Raw genomic sequence first — 21375 nt, forward strand, 5'->3', positions numbered from 1 at the left:
GCCACACTAACCCTAATCCGATATGTTAATACCGATTTTAGCGCTACTCCTCTCGTTGGAGAGGAGTACAGAAACTGATTTAAAGAGCCCTTTATATCGATAAAAAGGGCCTCGTAGTGTGGACAGGTGTGCAGTTAAATCGGTTTAACACTGCTTAAATCGGTTTAAACGCATAGTGTAGACCAGGCCTTAGTGGAGAAGTCCCTGAGGCTGGTGTCTGAGCCAGAAGCAAGAACCCCTGCGGGATAGAAGTCACCTATGGCAGCCTCTGATAGAGGCTCTTCTTCTAAGGCTCAGACAGCAGACCATCCAACCGTAAAGATGGCTAAAAAGCATTCTGCGGCTTCACTGATTTGGGAAATGGCCAAGAAAAGGTGTTCCCCATACTGGCATTCTCAGTCAGTACTGACCACACCATCTCTACAACTGAGATAGCAGCACCCTCCAGTAACATGGGTATCATGAGAGCTAAGGATTCTAAACGAGCCATCTCTGACACAGATAGTAAGGGCAAAACAAAACCCCATGCCTTGGCATCACCGGAACTGACCGACATCCAGCACCCAGCAACTCCCTGCAACGGCAATCCAGGCTGCCACCTACCGGCAATATACTGCAACCTACGCACACTCCTGTACCAACATCGACCTCACAGTCAGCAGCACCATCTGCTATGACCTCAGTGGCACTGGCAATACTGAGTCAATTCTTATTACAAAAGGTTTTAGCAGTCTCCTCAATGCCTATCTTTGTCACCGACATCACCTCATCTTGATCAATTCTGAGTCACCTTTTCACGGCACCTTGCTGAGCTCCCCCTCTTTCAAGCAACGAAGATGATAATGATGACAGGGAGATTTATTCCTCTCACCACTCTTCTCCCATTCACAATCTGGCTGGTCATGCCCTGTCACACAGAGGTTATCATACTGAGGCCAAAGAACCCCAGTGGTACAAGTATCAATGAATAACACCCATGTCGCCTCCGCCACAGTGGCTGTATTGGACCCCATGGATGAAATCCCTGTTATCACTGCAAACCTCCCAGCCCACCCAGGGAGAGCACACATGAATCACCATCACCGTTGGTACTGGGACTGTCTCAGTCACCTGCAGAATAGAAAGAACCCTCTGACCAGGAAGTTGAACCTACCATCCACTTCTCTTCATCTTCTCCTGTTGACACCATCATGCCCCTCCTCCCAATGCTGGGGACAATTTTAAACAACATCTATAGGAGGGGTCGCATGTTCCTTGGACATCTCCCTAGAAGAAGTCCAAGAAGCACAACACAAGCATTTTGACATACTACAAACATTGACTTCATCTGAAATCACCCTACCTGTGAACGATGCCATCATGAAACCGGTTAGGCTGATTTGGCAGACCCCTGCAAAGATTCCACCAACTTATCAGAGGTCTGACAGAAAATACTATATTCCATCAAGGGGCATAGATTTCCTCTTTTCCCATCCCTCACTGAATTCTTTGGTTATGGATGCGGTCCACAAATGGGGCAGGGAGCCATTCCCCCAAAATGACAAAGACTGGAAGAGGCTTGACCTCTTTGGCCACATAAGGCTTATTCTTCGGCGACTCTCCATCTTTGAATGGACAACTATGAAGCACTACTTGCAAAATACAACCATATGAATTATGAAAACTTAGCAGATTTTATTGAATTTCTCCCTGACGAGAAAAAAGAACAGTTCAGATCACTCACCTCTGAGGGACAACTGATTGCCAGAACAGCATTCCAGGCTGCCTTGGACTCTGCAGACATGGCAGCATGCTCTAAGGCTACTCCAGTAGTCATGAGAAGAGCTTCTTGGTTGCATCTTTCTGGCATTCCCAGAAAGGTACAATGGACTGTTCAAGATCTTCTGTTTGATGGACTAAACTCTTCATGGCTAAAACTGATGAGTCTCTACTCACTGTCAGGGACAACACTGAAGCCCTGGGTATTTATACCCCTAGGAACAAGAGAAGACAGCAAATATTACAACCCCCAAAGGTTCTGATCCAGACCATATACGCAACCAAACAGGCAGTACGAACTTCAGGGACATAAACAGAGGCCTTCAAGGAGACGACAGCCTCCGCTTCAAGCTGCCATGTCCCACCAACCATCCTCCAGATGCAAGTTTGATATATTGGTCAAGGTCCTGAGTACACCACATCTTTCAATGCTGGAACTCATTTCCATCTCTCAGACATTTTCAGACCATCGTATCCCATTTTACCTAGTTGGGCAGCCACCACAAAAGACAGATGGATATTGGAGATAATCAAGATAGGATATTCCATTCCATTTACTTTCATCTCCCCTACTCACCCTCCCTCCCCATCCATCTTCAGGGGATCCCTCTCACAAACATCTACTGTGACAGAAGGTAGCCCATCTCATAAATCTAGAAGCAGTAGAACTGTTACCCATAAAATACAGAGGGAAGGGCATCTACTTGCATTATTTTCTTATGCAGAAAAAAACAGGAGGATGAAGACCCATTCTTGATCTCCAACATCTCAAAGAGTTCGTAAAAACACAATACTTCAAGATCGTCACTCACTAACCACCATAATCCAGTGCTAGAAAGAGGGGACTGGTTCTCGGCCCGTGACTTTCAAGATGCATATTTTCATATAATCATCCATCCCTTGCATTGGCGGTTTCTCCGATATTCAGTAGGACAGGACTATTTGCAGTACAAGGCCCTACCTTTTGACCTATCCACTGCCCCTCGAATTTTTTCGAAGGTCCTTGCCGTTGTGGCTGTCTACCTATGCAGAAAAGGAATTATGATATTTCCATACTTAAACAATTCTTTGCTGAAAGCACCGACAAAACAAGTGGCTCTAGAGTCCACATAACAGACACTTGCACTCTTTAAGAAGTTAGACCTCCAAATAAATCCACAAAAATCTACACTAACACCAGTACAGAAAATAGAATTCATTGGAGCCTACCTTAATTCTCCTGAGGCGATGGCCTCTCTTCCATGACAATTCCTCACCTTAACCAATCTGATTTTCACAGTACAAATCAGTTCACAAGTCACCTCCAGGATGTTCCTGCAACTACAAGGCCATAAGGCCTCCACAAAGTATGTTGTCAGGCATGCAAGACTCCATATGTGGTGCATACAAGCCTGACTCCTCTCAGCTTACGTCCCACAAGCGCCTCGCAATATCAAACAAGATAAGACTCCCTGCTCTGGTGGACACAACTAGACAACATTTGTGAAGGGGTGCCTTTCACTCAAACTCTCCCTATGATGACCATCACAACAGATGCTTCACTTCTGGGTTGGGGAGCACACCTACGCCAACACTCTATCCAAGGTTGCTGGTCCCCAGAAGAAACTCTTCTGCACGTAAATCTTTTAGAACTAATTGCTGTTTGCAATGCTTTCTCCCATTTCTTACTGATCATAAAAGGCAAGACCATACAGATCCTCGCAGACATTGTGGCTTGCATGTTTTATATAAACAAACAAGGGGAAGCATGATCAAACTCCCTACGCGTAAAAGCCATGAGACAGTGGCAGTGGTGCATCAGACACAATATCCACATTACAGCACAATACCTAACTGGCTGCCAGAACACCACAGCAAATACATTAAGCAGGAATTTCTCCCAGGACCCCAAGTAGAGATTGGACACTCACATGCTTCAAAACATTTTCAAGCATTGGGGATTCCCAGTGATAGACGTGCTCGCAATGGCACAAAATACCAAATGCCCACAGTTCTGCTCCAGGGCAGGACTTGGTTACCACTCTCTGGGTGATGCCTTCCTTGTGAAGTAGAGCGCTCCTCTCCTATATGTGTTTGCTGCCCACCCCTCTCCTAGCTCAGGTGATCTACAAAATCAGACAGAACAACCCAAGGGAATTCTGATAGCTCCCATGTGGCCTCACAAACCTGGTACCCTTACCTTCTGAAGCTATCGGTATGCCCACCATGTGTGCTCCCGCATCTTCTGTCCCAGGACTCTGGTCACGTTCTTCATCCAGATCCTCAAAGACTCCATCTCAAAGGATGGCTACTCCATGGCTCAAGAGATCTGAAATAGCATGTTCAAATGAAGTACAAAACATTTTATTACATGGTTGCAGAACAACCACACGCACCTACTACCTGCACAAATGGAAACAATTTGATGCAGAGAGCCAACAAAAACAAATTGCAGCAATCTCTTCCCTTGACTCCTAATACTGGACTACTTGTTACAACTTAAAAAATCAGGCCTTTCCATGAGTTTGATTAAGGTGCATCTCTCCACTATCACAGCATTTCACCACAAAGTAGACGAATTACCCATATTCACACACCCATTCACCAAAAGGTTCCTCCAAACCCTCAACAGCCTCTACCCTGAGGTGAGAAACCTTACACCTAGTCCTTTGAATCCTCACCGACCCTCCATTTGAATCCAGAGCGACATGCTCTTTATTGCTTCTTTCTATGAAAGTAGCATTCCTTGTGGCGATTACATCTACCAGACAGGTGGGAGAATTGGGTACGCTCATGGCAGACCCACCATACACCATCTTTTTCAAAGATAAAGTTTCCCTGGGGCCACATCCTAAGTTTTTGTCTAAAGTCACCTCAGCATTTCACCTCAATCAACCTATCTACCTAAGAACATTTTGCCCCAAACCTCATGAGGATAGATGACAGTCCAGACTACATACCCTGGATGTATTCAGAGCATAGATCAGTGGTTCTCAAACTGTGGGTCAGGACCCCAAAGTGGGTTGTGACCCCATTTTAATGGGGTTGCCAAGGTTGGCATTAGACTTGCTGGGGCCGAAACCGAAGTCCAAGCCTTCCCCCCCACACACACACATGGCGGGGCTCATGTTATAGGCCCCCCACCTGGGGCTGAAGCCCTTGGGCTTCTGCTTTGACACCCTGCCCTGGGCAGTGGGGCTTTTGCTTTGACCGGCATGTAGGGCAGTGAGGCTTGGGAAGTCGCAGGCCTCAGTCCCTTCTCCTGGAGTTATGTAGTAATTTTTCTTGTCAGAAGGGGATCACAATGCAATGAAGTTTGAGAACCCCTGACATAGACAAAACAAAATAATTTTGTAAGTCTCCAGAATTGTTTGTCTCAATCACCAAACGATCCAAAGGGAATGCCATGTCCAAACAGAGGTTATCCAAATAGATTTTAGATTGCATCAAACTGTGCTACCATCAACATGACTGGCAACCCCCTGAGGGGATTCACACATATTCCATGAGAGCCTTATCGGCCTTCATGGTGTTCCTTAGTAATCTTCCTGTTACAGAAATTTGTAGGGCTGTAACTTGGGCCTCAGCCCATACATTTACACAACTTTACACATTAGAACAACATGCAATCTCCAATGCCCTGTTCGGACTCACTGTACTCTCATCTGCTATGACTTGAACTCCTGAGCTCACAATTTCCACCACAGGGCACTGTTCTGAAGTCATCTAAAGTGGAGCACCCACAGGGATATCACTTGAAGAAGAGCAAGTTACTCACCTTGTGCAGCAATGTAGGTTCTTCAAGATGTAGGTTCTTCACCTGTGGGTTCTCCTCTACCTTCCCTTCTCCCCTCTACTTTGGATTTTCATACTAATGCTCTGCAGTAGAGAAGGAACAGAGGGGTCATTGGTTGCACAGCCCAAATAACTGCCTGAAGCAGTGTGAGATGTGGATTGCACATGTGCAACCCAGCCAGGCACTGCTGCCATAAATCTCCAATTATGAGAGCAGGGGCGCATGAACATCTAAAGTGGCGCACCCACAGGGAGACATATCTCAGAGAACTTATGTTATGGCACAAGGTGAGTAACTTGCTCACAGGGAAAGTAATATTTTCCATTTATGTTCCTATGTTTGATGCTTTGGGATTTAAGTACAATAGAATATAAAGATTGATTGTGACAACCCATTTTAAATCATCACATTGGAATGATGACTGCTTAGATCAGGGATCGGCAATCTTTGGCATGCGGCTCGCCAGGGTAAGCACCCTGGTGGGCTGGGCCAGTTTGTTTAGCTGCTGCATCCACAGGTTCGGCCGATTGTGGCTCCCACTGGCCATGGTTTGCTGTTCCAGGCCACTGGGGGCGGCGGGAAGCAGCGCGAACCAAGGTATGTGCTGGCTGTTGCTCCCATTGGTCTGGAGCGGGTAACCGCAACCAGGGGGAACCGTGATCGGTTGAACCTGTGGATGCGGCAGGTAAACAAACCGGCCCGCTAGGGTGCCTACCCTAGTGGGCAGCGTGCCAAAGGCTGCCGATCCCTGGCTTAGATCATAAAACAGAATTTTCAAAGTCACTGGTACAAAGAAGCAAAATTTCTGTTTTTCCAGAACTGGGTTCCACTAAACATTTTAATAGAAAGGCAGGTCAGTCAGGTTATAACACATTTTAATTAACTCTTGTACTCCATAGGATGTGAAACTCTTTCCTTTAATAGCTTTAATGAAAAAAACCTATGACTTATCTTATTATAACCAAATGCCCATGAGAAAGGTAGGATATAAAACATATATTGGTTAACTAATTTAATTAACCAGTTACCTCATGAACTTTTGTCATTGTTCTATGGATCTGTGTTCCTTAGTTAAAGTACAGACTAGATAATTAATAGAAATATGAGGTTTTTATTAGCCAAAATAACTTTTCAGCGAGTAAGAAATTCTTCTTTGAATAGTGTCTTTATGGGTGCTCCACTGTAGGTGTATGCGTGTCCCTGTGCTTCTGATCGGAGATCTATGATAGCAGTGTCCATTCGGCCCACACATGTTCTCTCCTCCTCATGCTCTGTGTTGAGACTAGCGCTGCATGGGCAAACCACCTTCAGTACCATCTCAACCACTTCGGCTAGAGATGGAGCAGTTAGCAATGTATTCATGGAGACTTGACTCTTTAGAAATTTGTTCTTAACTAGTTTTAGTATTTTTCTTCTCAGTCTCAGAAGGTTTTTTTTTCTCTTCCCCCTTTAAAAAAAAATAAGTTTTTACTTTACCCCCTTTTTTTCCCATACGGGGGATTGTCCATCCCCCCCAAGTGAAGGGCATGTCCAGTTCACCCAGATTTAAGTGGAGCTTCTCCGGCAAGGAGTCCATTCCAGTAACAGATGTGCATTCACTCCGTGTCCATTGCCTTGGGGAGGGCCACATTCCACAGAAGTGTACTTTCTGTCAGCATCTAAAACCAGATCCCAAAAAAACCAGGAACTGAAATTAAAGCTGCTATTCATGGAGGGAGCTCTTCAGTCTGTAACTGACATATATCCGGAGTCTCCCAGGCAACGTGAGTCTTTCTGCAGCCTTCCACTCCAAGGCCACTGAACCAAGGAATAAATACTCGGACTCCTCACATAAGACTTCCAAAAAGAGATCTTGGAGCCCTCATACTGAACCCCGAATCAGCCAGAGGAGATCCACGGCATGTTCAGTCTCTTTGGTACTGATGGCACCAAAGGCATCTAAGCACACTATTCACAGATCATGTGGGTCCAGTGCGACAGATACCGCTGGTACACGTTAGGACGCTATGGGCACAGGCACCAAAGCCGCGGTAATGCCAGTCAGGGACAGGAGTGGAGACTGTCCTGCCTCCCAGAAGACAACATTGGTACAGACACTCTCAGTACCAGTGACTGTGAGGCAACCATCATCGAACTGGTCGGTGCCACCAACATCACCAGCTAGCTCAATACTGCCAGTTCAATACCAGTAACCACTGACAGTACCAATTACTGAGGCACTGGGGACTGTTGGAATTGAAATTCTCTAAGGACCTCACAGTATCTGCGATACCAGAGTCTCTTCTAATCGGTACCAGGCACATCTTGAGCCCAGGAATCACCAGTGGCACTGAGCAGTGCATCTCCAGTATCCATATCGGCTCCACCATTTTCCAGTGGAGAGTAGGATAGTGACAAGGAGGATGTCCTCTCCCATCACTTTCACTATGCTTCCTTCTGCTACCAACTCAGGCCTACCCTAGGTCTGGACCTCAAACCTCATGTTGTGACCAACTATGGTCTCAGCAAGGCATTCCTCCACAGCCACAGTCTCTAGAGCTTCAGAACCTCCTGAGGAGACTAGAGGATGAGGTTACACCACATACCAATGTGACATTCTATACCATGGGGGAGCACCCTGTAACCCCCATATTTATCATTTGTATATAATTGTGATATTGCATACACGCCTGCATTGTAAGGAATCATGGGAAAGGTTATGATCTGCCTAAACCCACTGTTCCACCTAAATAAATAAATATATAATTAATGCATATGAAGTTATGAGAATTGTGTGATATGGTTGTCACTAAAATATGCTGTCGGTTTGGGATGCACCCAGATACTAGCTCTCTAGAGACAATGACAAGGGAGGTAACCACGCCCAGGTGGGTGCTGAACAGACATCACAAGCCATTGTCCAGCAAGAGAGTTACAATGCAATGAATCACTTTCACAAAGCCACATCAGGGGAATTACTCAAACTTGCCTGGTAACTCAGCAGTGCCCACCAGACATGTTGGACTTGTGTTCTCCAAGCACATAAAACAGAACCCAGTGGTCCCATGCTTGGCCTTTTCTCCTCCCGTCCACCTATGCTGCAAGCAACAAGGACACTCAGAAGACTGAAGACTCCAACAGAGGAGACTGGCCCAGGTTTCAAAGGTGAAACCTGTGTAATATGAACTGCAATATTGAGTGGGATAAGAAAAACTGCGTAATCTAGATGTTGCCCAGTCTAATAGGGTGCAGAGTTTAGACTGTGTGCTTATATTTTATTTAATTTGGTAACCACTCTGATTTTTTGCCTATCACTTATAATCACTTAAAATCTATGTTTTATAGTCAATAAACTTGTTTTACTGTTTACCAGTGAGATTGCCTGAAGCGTTTGGTAAATCTCTTCAGGTTTACAAAGGCTGGTGTATATCAACTTTCCATTGATGAAGTGGTGAGCAAATTAATAACCAGGAATATACTGTTTTGCACTGCTCAAGACGAGCAGTGCAAAACAGTATATTCCTGAGGTACAAGGCTAGGAGCTGGGGGGATTCGGTTGATGACTTTCTCTGTGTAATTCATGAATGGCTCTGGGAGAATTCATAGAATCTACCTGTGTGTGGGGCTCCACATGCAGTTGTGCTGAGTTATAATGATGCCTGGAGGGGTTTGCTGCTTCTCACTAGCAAAGCATTTTGAGAGACAGCCCAGGCTGGACAGTTAAGGGGGCACAGCAGTCCCACAGTCCTAGGGATCCTGTCACAACTGAAATTTCTTCCTCCTCCCCAGATGAGACAGTAATGTCCCCTCCACCATCTATGGCAGATGATTTTAAACTCTTCCAAGACGTGACTAAGAGGGTGGTAGATAACATACAAGTACCTCTCAAGAAAGTAAAAGACACTCACCATAAGCTACTGGATATTTTACATGCATCCTCCTCCAGGATAGCCCTCTCCATCAATGAGATGCTGTTGGACCCAGCTAAGCTTATATGGTAAACGCCAGCATCAGCCACACCAACATGCAGTCGGGCCAATAAACAGTATTATGTACCTCCCAGGGATGTGGAATTTATTTTTTTCCCACCCTCCTCCTAATTTCATCGTGATAGATGCAGTGAACTCCCATGGCTGGCAACATCATTCCAAGCCCACCCTTTGACAGATTGGAAGTGCCTTGTCTTATTTAGGTGAAAGACCTACTCTTCTGCTACTTTGCAATTCAGAATTGCAAACTACCAGGCCTTAACAGCAGAGTTTGATTACATGAACTATAACAAACTTAACACCTTTATTGACCATCTCCTGGAATCACAATGGGAGCAGTTTTGAGTCATTATCAGTGAAGGGCAGCTAGTGGCCAAAACTGTTTTCCAGACAGTGCTTGATGCAGCTGATACAGCAGCCTGGTCCATCTCAACAGCAGTCGTGATGTGATGAACTTTGTGATTGCATCTTTCAGGCTTCCTGAAAGAGGTGCGAACAGCTGTCGAGGACCTCCCCTTCAAAGGCTCTACATTGTTTGCTGAGGAGACTGATGTGTCGTTCCACACATTCAAAGACTCTAGAGCCACACTTGGTCACTGAGGATCTATACGCCCCTTCAAAAGAGAAAATTTAGTCCTCAGACTTCTCTCTAATATATCCCAGAATTATGTTTGCTTTTTTTGCAACAGTATTATGTTGTGGACTCATATTTGGTTTGTGATTCGCTAACACCTAGATCCTTTTCTGCACTACTCCTTCCAACGCAGTCATTTCTCATTTTGCATTTGTGCACTGATTATTCCTTCCTAAATGTAGTAGTACGCATTTGTCCGTATTTAATTTCCATTTTGTTTACTTCAGACTGTTTCTTCAGTTTGTCAAGATCATTTTGAAGTCTAAACCTGTCCTTCAAAATGCTTTCAACTCCTTCCAGTTTAGTATTATCGACAAACTTCAAAAGTGTACTCTCTGTGCCATTAGTCCAAATCATTTATGAAGATATTAAACAGAACAAGATCCAGGACAGATCCATGAGGGACCCCATTCAATATGCCCTTCCGGCTTGATTGTGAACCATAGATAACTACTCTCTGAATATGGTTTTCCAGACAGTTGTGCTCCCACCTTACAGTAGGTTCATCTAGGCTATATTTCTCTAGTTTGTTTATGAGATCATGTGGGATAGTATCAGAAGCCTTACTACAGTTGAGATATATCATATCTACTGCTTCCTCCCAGCCACAAGGCTTGTTACCCTGTCAAAGAAGGATGTCAGGTTGGTTTGACATGATTTCTTCATGACAAATCCATGTTGACACTTACTTATTATTTTCTTCTATATTCTAACAAAGGAATTGTTTGATTATTTCCTCCATTATCTTTCTGGACACTGAAATTAAGCTGACTGGTCTATAATTCCCTGGGTTGTCCTTATTTTCTTCTTTATAGATAGGTACTATATTTTCCCTTTTACAGTCCCCTGGGATCTCTCTCCTCCTCCACGAGTTCTCCAAGATAATTGCTAATGGCTCAGGGATCTCTTCAGCAAGTTCCTTAAGTATTCTTGGATGTATTTCATCTGGCCCTGCCAACTTGAAGACATCTAACTTGTCTAAGTAAAGCTCAACTTGTTCTTTTCCAATTGTAGCCTCAGATCCTACCCTGTTTACACTGATGGATGAAGAAAGTTCTGGATGGAGACCCTAGCTTCAAGAGTGACATCCCTGTTAAGGGGACTTCCTTATCTCATTGGATTTGGGAGATGCATACATTCACATTCCAGTGTAGCCCTGCTACCACAGGCTTCTGAGATTTGGTTGCAGCATGAATCATTACCAGTACCAAGCACTGCTATTTGGTCTCTCGTTGGACCCCAGTGCATTTACAAAGATGCTGGTGGTGATCAAAACTGGCCTTGGATCCTGTCTATCCCGCTATTCCATTTTGTTTTCTTACAGCTGTCCCCATACTCCATTTTGTTCTCCTCCTGTCGCCGCCCCTTCCCTGGCTGTTAAGTTGTTTAGCAGGGCCACTGCCCTTCTCAAAGTGAAGTTGTTCACCAAGAGCCATTGCCCTTCTCAAAGGGATGGCCACTTGTGCTAAGTGAGACACTGCCCTGTTCAAAGGGTTTTATCCTGTTATCGCCTTGTTAAACCTGGCTCGGTGTAGGGTAGGCAATGTCCAGAGCTGCAAGACCTATTGTGTTTTTAAGATCCTGGGCATGAGTCATTAGGCCTCATGTGCTTTTGAGTCACCTATTGCACAGGACTCTGCCCAGACATGTCTCTGTGCTCACCTACAGTTTTTCCCTGCCTCCTCTCCTCCCCTGTATCAAGAGGAGCCAATCAAAAGTACTAGTGGGAAACCTGCCTGAGTGCCTTTAAAAACAGACATTTTTGAAACTAACATCAGAAAGGTTCCTGCATTGCTGCCTGGTCCGATCAGCCTGGGGTTCTGGGGGGTTCTTTCTCCATCTCATTTTATTTTTTGAGCATACCCCAGTTTTTTGACCCCCCCCCCCCAAAAGAACGAATTGCTGCCTGAGACATCTCCTGATTATTGAGACCATACCTAGCCTTCTGATGTTTCTTGCTGCTTTTGCCTCTGCTGCTTCCTTGGGGGCTGGTAAGAATCCGCTGTGAATCTCTATTACTTTTATTTTTTATTATTTTAGCTGCTGCTCTGTCTCCCAGCACACAACTCAAGCTAAACCGTGGTCTGTGTCTTAAAACCTCTCCTAAACTCCGTTGGCACTTTGCCGCTAAAAATAAGTTGGTGCGCTGCTAAGCTCTGCTCCTGTGGGCTTTGCCTTGGGGCTCTCTGCTTTCCAGCTGTATCCACTGCTGCAGCCACCATCCCTTGGCTTCCTGTGGAGCTGGATCCTGGGCACATACCACTCTGCGTCTGTAACTTCCCCACAGCATAAGGTGCACCATAGGTTTGTTTTTTAGTTTAATAAGTTATAGTTTGTTAAGATTATAGAGCTTGTAAGTTTCACCTGCCCTGTTATAGTTTGCTGTTTTGTTGCTCCCGTATAGTTGCTTGTTATATATTTGCTTAGAATTGTGATATTGTTGTTTTGCCTAGTTGTTGGTAAGATAGATAATGGTTTTTGTTGCTTCTCCCTCTGTATAACTTTGTCTGTTTTTTCCCCCGCTCAATCCCCCCTCTGTGCTTCTTCCGTGTCCTCCTGTTACAACTCCTTGCTGCTCCCCCCGTGTCTGCGTCACCCTCCGAACTTCCAACCCATTTTGCTGCTTTCTCCCTCTGATATAACTTCCCAAACCCTTTGCTGCTTTTTTTCCCTTGCATCTGCACTCCTCTCCGAACCTTCCCAACTCCCCTGCTTGCTTCCCCCTCCCCTGGCGTCTGCATCACCCTCCGAACTTCCCAAGCCCCTTGCTGCTTCTCCCCCCTATGAAACTTCCCAACCTTTTGCCGCTTTTTTCCTTTATTTTTCAGTTCTGCTTGTTTGCTTAAAACCTCTCTCTAGCCCATTGTCCTACCCCGCAGGGCTCCAGAGTCTCTCGCTGCTTGCAGCCACACTCTCCTCTCATCAGTTGCCACTAATCATTCACTCTAATCATTCACTCCCTCCCACCTCTTGTTCCTTGACCCAGCCATTAGGTACACTCTTGCTATCCAGCCCTCACAGATTAAGTCAGTAATTTTCTACATTGCATAATTTCACTTATCACCCATATTGTATTATTGCTCCGTTGTTCACAATTTTACTTGAAATGTATAACACCTCATTGGTTGCCGTCCACTTTTTCTGATATACTTTGTATTTGCATTAATACCATTGTGTTACATTGTATATAAGGCCACTAACCACTTATACATTCTGTCTAAAGATTGTTAAACCATTTTATAGAAGCTAGCAGTTTATTTTGCATTTCTTTTTGGTATGTTTTGCATTCCACACTGTATCTAGAGTTGTTCCTATTAAAGTTGAGTTGCTTATTAACTGTACTGTAATCCACTGTGCTGAACCCCACTTACTGTACCCCACTGTTAGAACTCCCTACACAGTTCAATAAGAACCCCCTCATCATTGTCTATTGTAAACACCCTATACACCCCATCCCTCGTATTTTAATTGTTAAATTCCACACTTCTTTTCCTTAATAAAGAATTATGGCACCCCACCTGTGCTGGTAATTGCTCCCCAGATCCCAATACCTGGGCAGGAACAATCCCGGGTTATTCACTTATCCATCATCTGGATAATCTTATCAGAGCCCCATCGCAGATCATGGCTCCACAGTGCTCATGAATCCAACTCTGAATTTCTGCAAGTGTACTGTATCATACATAACACGGGAGTTCCTTGATTCTTTTGACAAGGATTTTTCATCGGTGTGGTGATAGACACGTCAGTGGTGCAGATCTGCCCCATCACCTTGACAGATTCTAGAATGGGTGAGCAACCTATGGCTATGGGTGCCAAGGCAGCATGTGAGCTGATTTTCAGTGCCACTCACACTGCCCGGGTCCTGGCCATCGGTCCAGGGGGTCTCATTTTAAATTTAATTTAATGAAGCTTCTTAACATCTTAAAAACTTATTTACTTTAGATACAATCAATATTTAGTTATATATTATAGGGGGGGGAAACTTTTATAGAAAGAGACCTTCTAAAAATGTTAAAATGTATTACTGGCACGCGAGACCTTAAATTAGAGTGAATAAATGAAGACTCGGCACACCACTTCTGAAAGGTTGCTGACCCCTGTCCTAGAAGATTCAGGATCTGATATCCATGCTGGTCCAGTGCAAGAGCCCATCCATAGTTCAGTGCCTTAAGCTATTGGGCCTCCTAGTCTTGTGCATACGAATCATTCCCTGGGTAAGATCACTTCCAGGCCTTTCTTCTGAAAGTATGGGGCCACTCCTTGGAGCACATGGAAGATCACATACTGGTCTCACACCAGGTCATCAATGTGCTGAGATGGTGGGTGGCCCTAGGCAATGTCCAACAGGGTCTCCCCATATGCCTTCCTGATCTTCAGGTTCTTACGACAGACTCCAGCCTGGATGGATGGGGAACAAATCAGAATAGTGAAGGGCATCTGGAGTGCTGGGGAAAGGAACCATAGCACCAGTCTCTTGGATCTAAGAGTGGTCAAGCTGGCTCCTCTGAGATTCTGAAGCCAGTTGGAGGGCAATCATGCCCTATTCCAGTCCGATAATACGACAATGGTTGCATATGTAGACGGGACAAGAGCATAGCTCTACATGCAGACACAGTTGAGATAAAGACTGAAAAGACTCTCTCTTCCCTAAAGGCAATTCACATAAAAGGGGAGCTGCACCAAAGGTAGACTGCCTCAGCCATCACAATGTCCACAACTCAGAATGGTGCCTAAACCAGGAAGTCTTCATCCTACATTTGGTATCCCTTCAGTCAACCTGTTCACCAGTTGCAAGAACGCAAAGTAGCTGAAATACTTCACCAGGGAAACAGACCTCAGGTCTACGGAGACAGCTGCTGTATCACACAGATGGTGTCAAGGCCTACTATACACGTTTCCACTCTTCCCTCTCATAGGTAAAGTGATCCAAAAATATGGCAAGAAGATACAAGGGTAATGGTGCTAATTCTGCATGGCCAAGGAGACCCTGGCTCTCAGACCTGATGGAACTAAAGCTGAAACCACCATTGCAGCTACTGGCAAGGCCAGACATCCTTTTACCAAGGACCATTCCTCCATCTGGACCCAGACAGTCTTTGTCTGACAGCCTGGCTGTTGAAAAGGAACTGTTAACAATGCTGAGCTTATCTTCCCAAGTGACAGGGATTCAGCTCTCTTCTAGGACAGCTTCCATGCTGAAAGCCTCCATCTGGGCCAAATTCAGTCTTTTGTGTCAAGAGCACAAAGAAAATCCCAGAGATCCTTGGAATCCAGTTATTCTGGATTTCCTTCAAGGAGTGGATAAGAGAGTTCAGCCAAGCCTACCAGATGTCAACCCTCAGTAGTATACTGTTTACAGGATTCTTGGGCTCCTTAGCTGAGAACTGTCAGGTAACCAGGTTCCTCAGAACCATTAGATTGGCCAGACCACTGTTTTACTTCATAGTCATCCATGAATTAGGAAAAAAATCCACTACTTTAAAAATTCATGTTTTGATGTTTTGTCTGAAATGGAGGGAGTATTCTTCGGAGTATTAAATACTCTGAACACTAAAGATGAAAACAGAATTATAAATGGATTTCTATATGTTGTACCTCACCAGAATGCTATGTAATTGAGCAAAGCACATGTAGTCAGTTGAGTTGATTCTGAGCTAAATTTCAAGCCCTTTCTTGTAGACTCTCATAACAGTGAGTCACGGGTACCTTTATTTATCCACTGCTAACAGAATTTTTGAATACATAAAGCTGTTTTTATGTCATACCACTGTTTTACCTCTCCATCAAAACCTGTTTTCTGGTCACCATCCCATCCACCAAACAAGTTTCAGAGCGGCAGCCTTATTTACACAGAAACCTTACTGTGTGTTCCTTGATGACAAGGGGTGCTAAGAACTCTAGAAACATTTTTTTCTAAGGTAAATTCTGCTTTCTGTGCCTTGCAGGAAGTTGTCTTACCTTCATTCTGTCCAAAGCCACAGAAACCAACTGAGAAGCTATGGCACACCTGGGACATCTGATGAGTGCTAAAATTTTTTGCCAAACATACAGGATTCACAAAGAGATCAGTCTCTCTGTTTCCTTTCAGCCAAGATGTCAGGGTCTTTGAGTATCCAATCTATCCTTGGCCCAGATGGATCAAACTGTATATCATTGAGACACACAAGACATCCAGCATGCCTATTCCAGAAGGAGTCAAGGTATATTTCACAAGATCCCTGGCAGCCTCTTGGGCTGAAAGGTGTGGTCATTGGTTAATAGATACTGTGGAATGGACTTTCTGCTTTTCACAGAGGCCTCCTTTGGCATGAGGATGCTGCAGGTGGTCATCTAGTAATAACCTTGCTGTCTGGGCAATCCTGAAAAAGGGTTTTTTTTTCCTTCCTCCTCTTATTGGACATTCTTCTGTCCCTCCTTACTCCTGTCCACTGCTTGCTACTTCCCATACCTGGCAGAATTGTAGGAGATTCTGGGATACAGAATGGAACATTTCTTACCAGATAATTTCCTTTCTGCTAGCAGTGTCTCCCACAGTTCTACCCACCCCAGATGGCTCTCCATCTGAGGGTCAATGTTTTATTTGGATAGTTACCATATAAGCAAGGACTTACTGTACATAGCAAATTGGTTGGCATTATTACTAATTATTTTCTATACATTTTTGGACAGCTTTGAAATGAATCATCTGATAGCCAGCTGGTGTAGGGTTTGTGGCTAGCACAGGATATGCTACAGCTTTGAACTGTCTTCCGAAACTGCAGTCAGGAAGGAATAACCCATAGGTAGCAGAATTATGGAAGATGCCGCTAGCGGAAAAGAAATTGTTAGGGAAGAAATTTTCCATTACAAACAATAAAATAAAGATGGTTAGATGATAGGATAAACAATGTCAAAAATTGAACTCACCATGGGATGTTATGATTTTAAAGAGATAAGAAGTCAGTTCAATTAATTCATGGTCTAAACACAAGTTTGTTACAAAGGCAAACTTTTATCTTAGTTCTGTATTACTCTAGGCAGGTGATTTTGGTACCAGCCTAGAACAATAGATGCTTAAATATAGATCCTTATTTATTTCTGATCACACTTAAATACCAATCAAATTATATGACTATTTATATCACTTAAACTAAACAGTTCTGAGGTAGAATTTTGAAATTTAGGTAAGTTATTTAATTATCAGAGGATATCAACTCTGTTCAAACTAGGTGATACTCATAGCCAAGCTTTGCCACATGCACAGAACTATTATACATTCAATTCACAATATAATTTGCAAGTAATAACTCTGAAGTTATTCTAATTTCTTTGGAATTTCACTAATGCCATAAACTTTTATGCTAATTTAACCAAAGGTTCAGATAGTGATAAAATCTTTAGCTTACAAGCCAATTCAAAGTGTCTTCCTCTTTTTGCCTAAAAAGCCATTAGTTCTCTTGACCACAAAATCTGTCTGGTTATTAAGCTGAATTCCTTGAAACTCGCAGGTTTTCTTGGAGTAACTTTAACTGTAAAGAAGCAGTTTCCTACTACAAACAGTACTAAGTTTAGTTAGGGTAATGAATTTCCCCAGCCTCAGTGCTCTCATTTACTTACTGATTTAGTGTAATTTCTAGACAACTAAGAGTACGTCTATGCACTGGGGACCCTGGATTCCTACTTGAACTTGCTGGCCCACACTGAAGTCACTGCCACCATGTCTTCACAGCCATTTGTTAACTGCACTGCTTAGATTCAAGTTGGTGCAAGTATGCCTACCCTGCATTACAATCACACCTTTATTTGCTGTGTAGGCATTCCCTGTGATTAAACTTGTTACTAAAACACATCATACATTTTAGTCATTAGGAGGGTTTTAACTCAGGGACATACTTTCTGAGAAGTGTTTAGCTTAAAAAAACCAAGTCATCTATTGGGTAAACAACACATCAGTTTTTAAATTGCATAAAGTCTCTTCACACTCCTTAATGGTTCTGTCTTTGTTTAATAGTTCATCAAGCAGCAGTGTAGTCATTTGAGTTGTTTACTAGGCCCATCACCAATAGGATACAACATTTAGTGAAATAATACAAAACTGCTATACATACCTCTGTGCCTATACTTGATTATTCCCTGCACCTCAGTGGTATAAGGTTGGTAGGATCAGTTCATATGCAGAACTCTGTGTGTAACTGCCAGTGATACAGTTAATCAGGTTTTATGGTCTTAAACCATTTTGTTTGGTTCACCTTAAAGATTTACACTTCACGTTGGCTTCTCCATGTACCATTTGCATGTATTAGCTTCTTTAATACAAAATAAATATCCTGTGTATATATACTTTGCTAAAGATTATTTATTTATTGATCTTATTGATCAAATTTCTATTTAAAATGGCTATTTGCAGTACTTTGTGCTCAGGATGTACCGTAGAACCTCATAGTTACAAACAGCTCAGGAACTGAGGTTCTTTGTAACTCTGAAATGTTCATAACTCTGAACAAAACATTATGGCTGTTCTTTCAAAAGTTTATGACTTAACATTGATTTAATACAGCTTTGAAACTTTACTATGCAGAATAAAAATGCTGATTTCCCTTTATTTTGTAGTAGTTTACATTTAACACAATACTGTACTGGGGTATTTGCTGGGGGTGGGTTGCTGCTGCCTCCTGATTGTGTACTTCCGGTTCCAAATGAGGTGTGTGGTTGACTGGCCAGTTTGTAACTCTGGTGTTCATAACTCTGAGGTTCTACTGTATAGGCAATGAAATTACCTCAAACTGAAGGGGCCTATTACAGAATGCCTTTCTTAAATCTTAATTTTTTTTTAAAAGGTATCAGTTATCTAGTAAAATTATGCCTCAAAATACTACATCAAATAGTATAGATTCATCTGCTATATGTCTGTTACTATTATATAGGCATAAAACACATAAAGTAAAGGGAAGGTAAAAGAGGTTGTTATGGTTATTATTTTTTATTTATATTACCTTAGTGCTTAAGATCCTTAGTCATGAACCAGGACCTCATTATGCTATGTGCAGTCTGAACACAGAACGAAAAGACAGACTCTGCCTTGAAGAGTTTAAAGTTTAAGCAGATAAGATAAACACAGGGTTGGGAAAAAGGTACAACACACAAACAGAGAAAGCAATGTAATAGTGACAAACCTCATGTTAGTTCCATTATTTCTCTCTCTGTTTGTTTTGTTTTTCATTAAGAAGGATAAGCTAAAGAGAGGGGAAAAGGGACACTGAAGGAAAGAGCAAAGAGTAGTGATGCTGAGGTGAAGAATCTGTGAAAGGAGGAGGAATGGGAGGGTTGGAGCAAACAACCAATCATGTAAAGGCCAAGAAAGTCCAATCAAACCTGTAGAAAGCTCCCCAGAGGACCAGAAGTTTCTGCATTGGCTGCTTCTACCCTTACTAGCTAAAATCTGTGGCTAGCTCCTCTTTGCAGCTTTCTCACAGAGTAGAAGGGTGAGGGGAAATGTTACTTCACAACTTAGCAAGAGTTTGTGTTAGCTGTGGTAGTTATTTAACCTGTGTGAAACACAGAAACAGCATCAGAAATTTGACATTTTTAAAGACTTAGACCTACATTATATCATCAAGAATCTTGATCTATGTGTGAATATACATGGTATTATGGTTATTAATAAATTCCGTATTTTCTGTATTGTCACTACATGCCTCACTGATCAGAATAAACGAGGGCAAATGTACTGGCACCAGTAGAAACTATCTAAAAGAAAAGAAATGTAACTGTATCACATATTTTAAATAGATAGAAAACAATATACTGTTAATATATAGATACCTTGAACATTTTGTTCTTCAGTTTCTCAATACTAAATTGTCAGCACAGAAATACACAGGTTCGTATTCAGTTGGAAGAGGTTTTTTCCTTGTTAGATATTCTTATGGCTTCAGTTTAAATAATTGTTTTTAATCCTGATTTTTTACACTGGATTTCCTTATGAAAATATTGAAAATGGAGGACATGGTTCAGGGAATTAATAAATGGATATGAAGCTTTTCACCTGTGAGTTATGGATGCCAATCTCATTCAGCTTGGAAATGGCCAAAAGTTAGAACTATCTGATGATAGCTGTTTGGCTTATGCAACATGAGTTAGTAATGTCATCCCATTTGTTAGCAGATAGGTATCCACATCTCTAAAATCACCTTGCCAGTCAGCACTGTTGTTGACAATAGGGTACAGAGACGAAAGATTGAGTGGACATGGGCAACAAAATATTTTCTCAAGCCTAAAGTTGAATCCTCCTTTAGGCTTGAGGGAGCTTGACTTCAATGATTCAATGATTCCAACTTTGCTTAGTACAGTGAACTGTACATTCACATGGTGAGAAGCATTGCCATATATTATTTGAAAAAAATGTTTCCAAATAAAGTTTTATTTATATACATACACACTTAATACATGCTCATTCTCTCTCTTACTCTCTCTCACACACACACATGCCCATTCCTTTAGGTTCAACTGTCTTACCAATCTTTACTATATCTGTTTGGTGAATAAATAAAGGACTTTGGTCTGCATCAACTTTCGCAGTCACTAAATTCACCCAAAATGTTGAAAAGAAAGAATTAAATCCACGTAACCTATTCATACTGAAGGCATATTATGAAAAACAAAAATTTCCATCATTGTAATATGCTCCTTTGTTATGAGAAGTCAAAATACCAGATGTTCTAGTGATAAAAATGTTGATTTCCACAGGTAGAAGGAATTGTTACAGCAGAATATGAACTGGAATATCTACTGCTTGAAGGACATTGCTTTGATGTGACCAGTGGACAACCTCCTCAGGGATTACAGTTCACTCTAGGCATGAAGAATAATCCTGTTATGTTTGACACCACTGTGATGGCCAATCTGGTAGGTATTAACTAACGAAAAAGTTGTGTGTTGTTGTTTTTTTAATGTTCATTCTCCTTCATGAAATTTCTTCAAGATACCCATTCTTTGAGTATTCTTTTCTAATAAGCAAAATCTGGACTGCTAAAAGTAGTTAGCGTATCTCAGAGTTGTATGCTTTAATGTATATACTGAATAACACAGAGGTGATGTCTATAAAGGGTGACACACAAACGTTGCTCTCTCAGCTCATTTTCTGCTATCTTTGGACTTGGAATACTGTGGTCTCACCAGAATTAATGTTTGTTGTTATATATGTATTTAGGGGAAGCACAATTAGCATTTCCATGTTTGCGTCTTTTAAATACATTGGG

General features: G+C 42.7%; 1 protein-coding gene across 2 annotated transcripts in view; it reads left to right on the top strand.

Annotated features, from left to right (window-relative positions):
- The window catches only part of UGGT2 (UDP-glucose glycoprotein glucosyltransferase 2), a 273527-nt gene that overhangs the window by 187364 nt on the left and 64788 nt on the right, over positions 1-21375 (top strand). For both annotated transcript variants that reach the window (XM_032785015.2, XM_032785017.2), the window contains one exon: positions 20864-21022. In XM_032785015.2, the coding sequence (XP_032640906.1) occupies positions 20864-21022 (159 nt within the window). The remainder of the gene's footprint in view (positions 1-20863; positions 21023-21375) is intronic.

The sequence above is a fragment of the Chelonoidis abingdonii genome, chromosome 1 (genome assembly GCF_003597395.2).
Source record: "Chelonoidis abingdonii isolate Lonesome George chromosome 1, CheloAbing_2.0, whole genome shotgun sequence".
Classification (NCBI taxonomy): domain Eukaryota; kingdom Metazoa; phylum Chordata; order Testudines; family Testudinidae; genus Chelonoidis; species Chelonoidis abingdonii.